The 7,253-nt window shown below is 42.8% G+C and overlaps 1 protein-coding gene across 1 annotated transcript; it reads left to right on the forward strand.

Moving 5' to 3' along the window:
* Positions 1-1,889: 1,889 nt before the first annotated feature.
* si:ch211-117l17.6 (regulator of G-protein signaling 21) lies at positions 1,890-5,474 on the forward strand. The gene is made up of 5 exons (XM_041935302.1): positions 1,890-2,069; positions 2,200-2,295; positions 2,384-2,439; positions 2,604-2,770; positions 4,349-5,474. The coding sequence occupies exons 1-5, from the start codon at positions 1,993-1,995 to the stop codon at positions 4,532-4,534; spliced, it is 582 nt and encodes a 193-aa protein (XP_041791236.1). The 5' UTR covers positions 1,890-1,992; the 3' UTR covers positions 4,535-5,474.
* Positions 5,475-7,253: the final 1,779 nt, after the last annotated feature.

A 7,253-nucleotide genomic window follows, 5' to 3' on the forward strand; every position in this document is an offset into this window, starting at 1 on the left:
AGTTCCTCTAAGCTGGTTGTCTGGCATCCACTATAAGAGAGTATGCTCGCTATCTGCGGGTCACATATAAACTACAGTTTGTCAGCCAAGTATCCAGGGTGGTGCATGTGTCTCATGCCTTCATTTCCTTTCACCTGGACAACTGTAATTGTGTTTATTCTGGCCTAAGACAGACCTCATCACCACCTCATCCAAACAAGTTTTGGGAAAAGATGGCATCACTCCTGTTCTTGCTGAATCTGCTGCACCCTGTAAAAGATAAGACTTGCCATATTGCATATTTTTATTACTGTCAATCGAAACAATGCGTTAGTTTGTCAGTAGTTTCTAACTTCCCTACCCTGTCAGTTCCAGCCCCAAGCAACCCACTTTGCTTTTTAACAAACATTTTAACTTAACAAATAGGAGTAAAAGCCATATAGATTTTGGACAACAATTTGGAAACAGCACTTAGGAATAAGACACCTCAGGCTGTGACAAGAAGAAAAATACAGAATATCACATGACCTGTTATTAAAAACTGAGTTTTAGCAGAAACGATTTCATAGATTTTACAAGATTTTAGTTAATTTAAACACAAGATACTTGTGCTCAAAAAGAGGATTCATTGTCAGTGAAGAACCTTGGAGCTCTAATCTGCCTCTATACATGCCAAAGAGCAGTGATTCCTAACACGTCTCTGGGGATCATCAGATGGAAACCTCCCTTCAACGGTGTTTCCCCTATTTAGTCCCACGACACCTCCAGGAGGGTAGGCGGTGGTAGGCCAGTTCACACTGCTCCCACACAATCCAAACAGCACTGCCACGTTCAACTGACCCAGAGATACTCCAGGTAGTGGCCAGTACCGATGCTACCATTTAGCTAATGCTAATGTTAACTGCTAAGAAGAACAGAAGATGACAATACAGCTAGATTCACCTTTACTGTTAATGTTAACTGCTAAATGTCAATACTAACTGCTAAGATACTATCATACTCTCACCGCTTTAGCTATTGTTAGCTGCTACAATGCTACCACAGGCCTAGATGCCACATGTAACTGCCAAGTGCCGCACTACCATCATCTACCCCTGCCTCTCACCAACTGCACCTATAAAAGCGGGGTGTGGGGGTGCAAACCCTGGTTCGGGTAGGGGGTAGAAAATAAAGAGGTAGAGTCAAAGATTAAAGTAGGGATTAGATAAAGACCCTTGTTCGGGTAGGGGGCAGAAAGTTTAGAGGGTGCTGAAGGTGGAGGCCTAAAGACTAGATTTAACAGCCTCTTCTAACATTTCCTTCAAGAAGCAAACAAAACAGGAAAACAACCAAAAATAAGAACAAGAAAACAAGCCAACTCTGTATCTTACAACACAAACTCACCTGAACAGGCAGCATGGTCCCAAAGAGAGACTCTAGCTGGCCACACCCCCACCTTATATACATTTCCTCTTCCTGGATCTCTTCCTATTGGGAGAGAGAAGAGAATTCGGTAAAATTCACTTTTCTTCACTATTTTCAACCTGTTATGTTTTTCTTTTTTTTAATGTTTCTCGTTGTTTAGCTTTTTTAGTTTTATTTTGTGTTTTATTTCTTATTTGATTAAATTCCTACCACAGCCTGACATATTGAAGGGACAGCTGCCTCAGCAGAGTATAGATAAATCTTTTCGTCTCATGGTGTCATCATTTCATGCCATGTTGCCCACCCCTCATTAACAGCCTCTTCTCAGGCTCCTCTCCCCCCCGGCCACCTTAAATCATTCAGACTTTTCACTTAAAAACTCCATGTACATATTACAGAGGCAGAAAAATCCTGTCCCACTGGAATTTTACAGCTGTGAGTCAGCGACAGCAGTAACTGAGTGAACTGTGTGTTTATCCAAATGGCATTTAGATACCTGTACCAGCAGGCCCTGAGCGTCATAGGTGAGTGCAGCGGGGAACGATACTGTTTACAGACACAGCAACAGACGATTGTAACTCCTTACAGGACGCAACCAGGGATGTTAAAATGCCAAAACTTTTGTTTTCAAGGATTCGTTTCTACGAAATTAAGGACCTAATGCAAAATGTGAAGCGGCCCAGAAGGTAAGCCGGACTAAAGTTATTAAGTAATGATTTAAATTTGATGGACATGCTTAGTTTTACCTTTTTTACACTCATGAAATGCAAAACTTTTGGTTACCTAACACAAAGTTCAACCTCATTTGCTTTGCAGAATTGATATTGTTCTCAATCGTAAGAGGCACAGGAAGGACATCCAGTGCCTCAGGGTAGAAAAACTACATGATGAGACACAAACAGCCAAACTCAGGTAGCGTATGCTGCATTATTATAGATATCTCCAGCTTCCAGCTGTTCACTGTGGTGAAAATGAATAGTCAAATCTTTCTTCATTACAGTTGCCAGGCTGAGCATAAACTTCACCCAACTCTGGAAAAACTGCTACGGAATAAAAGTAAGAAATGCTGCTTTTTGGGGTGCTTATTTACAGATCATAAAATACCACGAAATAAAGTATAAACAATAATATCTATTGGAAATCATGTTGTAAACATGATTGTGAGTGTTTTACCCTCATGATCTCTCTCATGAGATTTAACCAATGAATCTTTCTCTCAGGGTATTTAGCAGCGTTCCGCGACTTCCTGCGATCTGAGTTCAGTGAAGAAAACATTGACTTCTGGCTCACATGTGAAGACTTTAAGTCGACCGCCTCACCGGACGACCTCCGCTGGAAAGCAGAGGAGATCTACCAGGAGTTCATCCAGCCCACGGCCCGCAGAGAGGTCAGTTAGTTGGGGTTGATGGTTCAGGGTGGAAAGAGGCAGAGCTGGTTGAATAACCAGGAGACAGTAGACGTGAGACACACTTAAGTTACTCTTTTTAAGTGTGATAAGCGTAAACCCAAATATAGACTACATTTCCCTAAACTGCTGCAGAACAGGGGAAAGTATTATTGCATCAGCACAAGTAATTACCCCTCATATCAGAAGTGAGGAAGGATTCACTAAGCGGATGAAGCAATATGGATGCCACTGCTTATTATGTGCTAAATGCTGTGTGTTTTCAGTGCTGGTGCACTGAGGTGAAGAGGCGTCCTCGGAGTGTAGGGGTGGGCTTCAACAGCATGTTATCACGTCTGAATCCAGCAGAGGCTCTGCTTCTGAAATGTGAACCCCTCCAATCTATCAAATCCATTTAGGCTTCGACAGCTTTGAGCAATTAAGGTCACAAGCACCCTAATTTAATACTCAAGAGCTTAAACGCGTCATTCAGCACATTTGTTTGTGCTGTCGACTTTTTTCAAGTGTATTCAATTTCTGCTACTTAAAATTTAAATGGTTTAAATGGCTGCCTGAATATTTTGTGGCCTACACTTTGCTATGCTTATTGAAACACACACACACATACGCTGACTGACTGAAACACAAATACAGTCAAACAAAGCTGAGCTTTGTTAGTCTAAAGCCAGCCAAACTTGCTCTACACACAATATGATTATCCTCTGACTTGTGTTAGCTCAGACAAAGCCTTCCATGCTGTGATTGCACCTTTAAATTGTTTTCTTTGGTGTTGCTCATGATGGAAAGGCTTTTGTTTAGCTTCTTTTTACTAATTACAAGAAGCCCTGCGATTAGACACTACCAAACTCAGGTTTGATAGTGTCTCATCCTTCCACATCAGAAATACTGTGAAGGACTTCCATGTAAATTTTACCCAGTGCTCTGTTTCAGTTCTCAGCCTCAGCTCTACAGCTTGAAGTCGTTTTTATGCAGCACCTCCCTCCCAGATCCCAAGTCTGTCGCAATTTATGTTATTTGAGTTTTGTAAGAGTTTGTTCAGAGATCTGACAAACTGACAGACCTCTGTGGGGTCCAACTGACCTCAAACACCCTCGTCAAATGTCCAGTTTGCGGCTGAGGGAGAGCCACATCCACCGCCACGTATTGGTTTTTCATGGGGTCAGAAGAAAAGGAAAAAGCAATTGTTGTTGTTATTTTTACACGTGTAGCAGTGTGATGTTCGGCGGCCCAAACAGTGAGGAAGTCGAGCCAATTTCGACAAAACACAGGGGCTAAAAAAACCCATGTCGAGTGTGAAAGTTAGTGTTTAGTTAGTTCCTTACTTTGGAAACAGCAGCATGAAAAAAAAAGTTAAACTTGGCAGCTTTTTCGAAAGCTCTCTCTCAAAGCTGGTAAATAAAGCTTGAGTTTTTTTACAGCTTAAGAAAGGAAATAGATTCATGTAGGTATTGTCATTGCACAGCAAAGCCACATGAAACAATGAGCGATGGTGTGAATAATGCACTTTGTTGATGTATTCGTCACAATCAACGGTGTGTTTTCTCGTCGCTTCTTCTCCAGATCAACGTTGACCACCGCATTAGAGAGAAGATAAAGAAGTCTTTGGAGGAGCCGAGCCTCTCCTGCTTCGACGAGGCCCAGAAACACGTTTACCTGCTGATGGAAAGAGACTCTTGCCCCAGATTCCTGCTCTCAGACGCCTACCTGAATCTGAAGCACAAATCCAGGAGTCTTTGGTACATTTAGCTGAGAAACAAGGTCATCAAAACATTGTATCAGAGCTGCTTTTCTAATCCTCCTTGTCCGTCTCTTCTTTTCTGAAAAGCTATTTCACGCAGCGTGAGGGGTGACGATGATGTATTGGTGAAATGTTGTGGAAAATAAAGCAGGACGAACACCGTAAGTGGAAAAAACATGTGCTGGCTTGAGTCAGTGTTTAAGGCGATTGTGCCGAGTTTGGAGCTTTGTGAGATACTGTATGTGTTAACTGAAAGTCTCAGCAAGTTAAGGTGCGGTGTACGAATGATGAGAAATGAGAAATGAATTGTTTCTGACACGCAGAATAAAATGACCTACAACTTTGGACACATTTCAGCAGATGATTGCAAGCGTTCACACTTTATCTGTAGCTGTTCTTAATATTCTGACTGTTTCCATGTGGTCAGAGTTTAGAGACTGATTTATAATTATCTGACTGACTGTCTCGCTGGAGACGTGGGGATGGGCATGAGTCAAAAAAAAAAAAAAAAGAACAGTTTCCACAGCTCACCCAGCACACACATTCTGTTTTTGGTCACATGTCTGATATATCCTCTAATTAGGTGCAGAGATGACTCCACACACCAGCAACAGGGTTTACCAAGCTGGAAAAAAGTAACCCCACGGTAACCCTTGATCCCACTCGGCTCTCTAAATGGCCTTATTCGTAAAGAATGTGCCTTAAAAAGGAGTCCTGAGGCGGCTAATAATAACTCAGGGGCTTAAACGACAACACTGCAGTCATCGGACAACCTGATGCGTAACAGATCAGCCTGAATGTGCTGCCTTGTTAGGGGAATAATCTCATCAGACAGACAATGACGGCAGAGACACACATGTTCTTTACTTTGGGAAATGATTCACAGAAAAGCATTCAAAGTGGAGACAAGCTTTTTTGCATGTCATTGAAATAAAGATGTATATTTTACAGGGGCCTTGTTTCGCTTCTTCCCAGTAAAGTAAAGTGAGCTTGCATTGTAGTTGAGATCATTCATTCTAACTTTGGGCCCACAAAACTCTCCCTGCATCCCTCCAGACTTTGGTGAATTGCAGTGTAGGAATATAAGGGATATTTTGAGTATAAGCAAGCACCACATACTGCTATTTAAAAGGTTTTCTGAAGCTGTTCTGATGAAGAAGCCAAAATCCTAAATATAGTGAGATTTGATGGATAAAGCTGCGCTACTGCTCTCAGATCTCCTGTGCTCCGTATCTGTACCACCTCTCCTCCCTGTTAACCTCAAACTTCACTCAGTCAGAAATTCCTGGCAGCGAAAACCATCTTTGGTGAATCTCAAAGGCCCACTAACTGCTGTAGCTTCAGGGTTTTTACCCACGCGTTAACAGTCTTCACCGGCGAACAGGGTTTATCTGTTATGATGTGGTCGACGTTCCGCAGTCGCGTGTGGAGGGAGGCGACTGGAAGCCCCCTTCCTGGCACACTTACTGTCACAGAGATCAATCATGAGCCACAGCTGTTTATTGTGATAGCTAGGTATAGATAGGTACCACAATAAACAGCTTTGTGAGCTTTTATCATGCCAGTAATATCGAGCACAGTGGCCTGTCACATGACAAAGGTCTCGCTCCTCCTGCATCACATGGCACACACACAATCTGTCACTGTTTTGTCACAGCCCCGCACAATTACCATGGCAACAAAAAGGAAGTGAGTACTGTCGATGGCACATTGTTAGTCAAGACGGTCACACTTGGGAAACTTCACTTGCCGTATCCGGTTGCTACAGGCTAATGTATGTAATATATTCTATACTGCTGTTCTCCTTCACACAGCTGCCGCTGGCACACAATTAAACATGCAGGGACAGCTTTCACGCCTCAGTGTTTGGTGACTGTTGGTGATGCCTCAGTACTTATAACCGTGTTTGGGCAAAAGAGGGAGAGCGGCATCAGTGAAGCCAAGCCAAAGGGCAGAATGGCCTGGGGCATCAGACGGTGAGCACGAGAGGCCGGCAGTAGGCTAAAAAAAACAAAAAAAATAGTGAAAAGTTTTTTTAACGGCTTTCTGAATCATCTTTCTTTTATTTTTCTTTCTGTTTTCTGCCAGAATATGTTCTCTCCTCTCTAAAACACTATTAAAAACTATTCTTTTATTGGAAATTAACCTTACAGAGCCCTGGTTGGCACTGCATTACATTCACTCGTCTTGGTTTGTCAAGTCGAGCTTTGTCACTGATTCCTTTGTTAATCTAAAGATGCTTTTACTGACTGAGATTTATTTTTGAGAAAGCTACCTGCTGCGTTAAGTGGCCGAGGATGAGCATGGTAATGCGTCTCACAGTAAACTGTGTAGAAACCCATGCGACCAGTGTGAAGTGAGAGGCAGATGGTGCGACTCTGTTCTGTTCTGTCCGGCCAAAGCTTAGAGTGGAGCGAGGAGAAGCATTTGCAGGGATTTGACGTCTTTCCTCCTAAACTTATCCCAGCTTTAATATGATTTTTACACCCGAGTGACAGGACTTCTGTTGGAGAGGCGTGTTGTGGCGCTCATGAATAGAAAGTACCAGCACAGTTTTGGATTGCCAGTTCAGTACAAGGCAACAAAGCTATCAGAGATTTCTTGACAACAACGCTGACAGTTTGCGATCAGCGCTTGCCGTTAGGACATAACTGCTTGGACTGGGATGGCTTATTTGGCGGCCGCCATGTTGCCTCAGTAGAATTGTGACGTCACACTCAGAAGACT

The sequence above is a fragment of the Chelmon rostratus genome, chromosome 4, assembly GCF_017976325.1.
Source record: "Chelmon rostratus isolate fCheRos1 chromosome 4, fCheRos1.pri, whole genome shotgun sequence".
NCBI lineage: Eukaryota > Metazoa > Chordata > Actinopteri > Chaetodontiformes > Chaetodontidae > Chelmon > Chelmon rostratus.

Bases quoted from the DNA above. Each gene is read 5' to 3' on its own strand.
- si:ch211-117l17.6 (XM_041935302.1), top strand. From the start codon at position 1,993: ATGCCAAAACTTTTGTTTTCAAGGATTCGTTTCTACGAAATTAAGGAC. The intron at 2,070-2,199 runs GTAAGCCGGACT...TTTGCTTTGCAG, and splicing joins AATGTGAAGCGGCCCAGAAG to AATTGATATTGTTCTCAATC. The intron at 2,296-2,383 runs GTAGCGTATGCT...TCTTCATTACAG, and splicing joins ACACAAACAGCCAAACTCAG to TTGCCAGGCTGAGCATAAAC.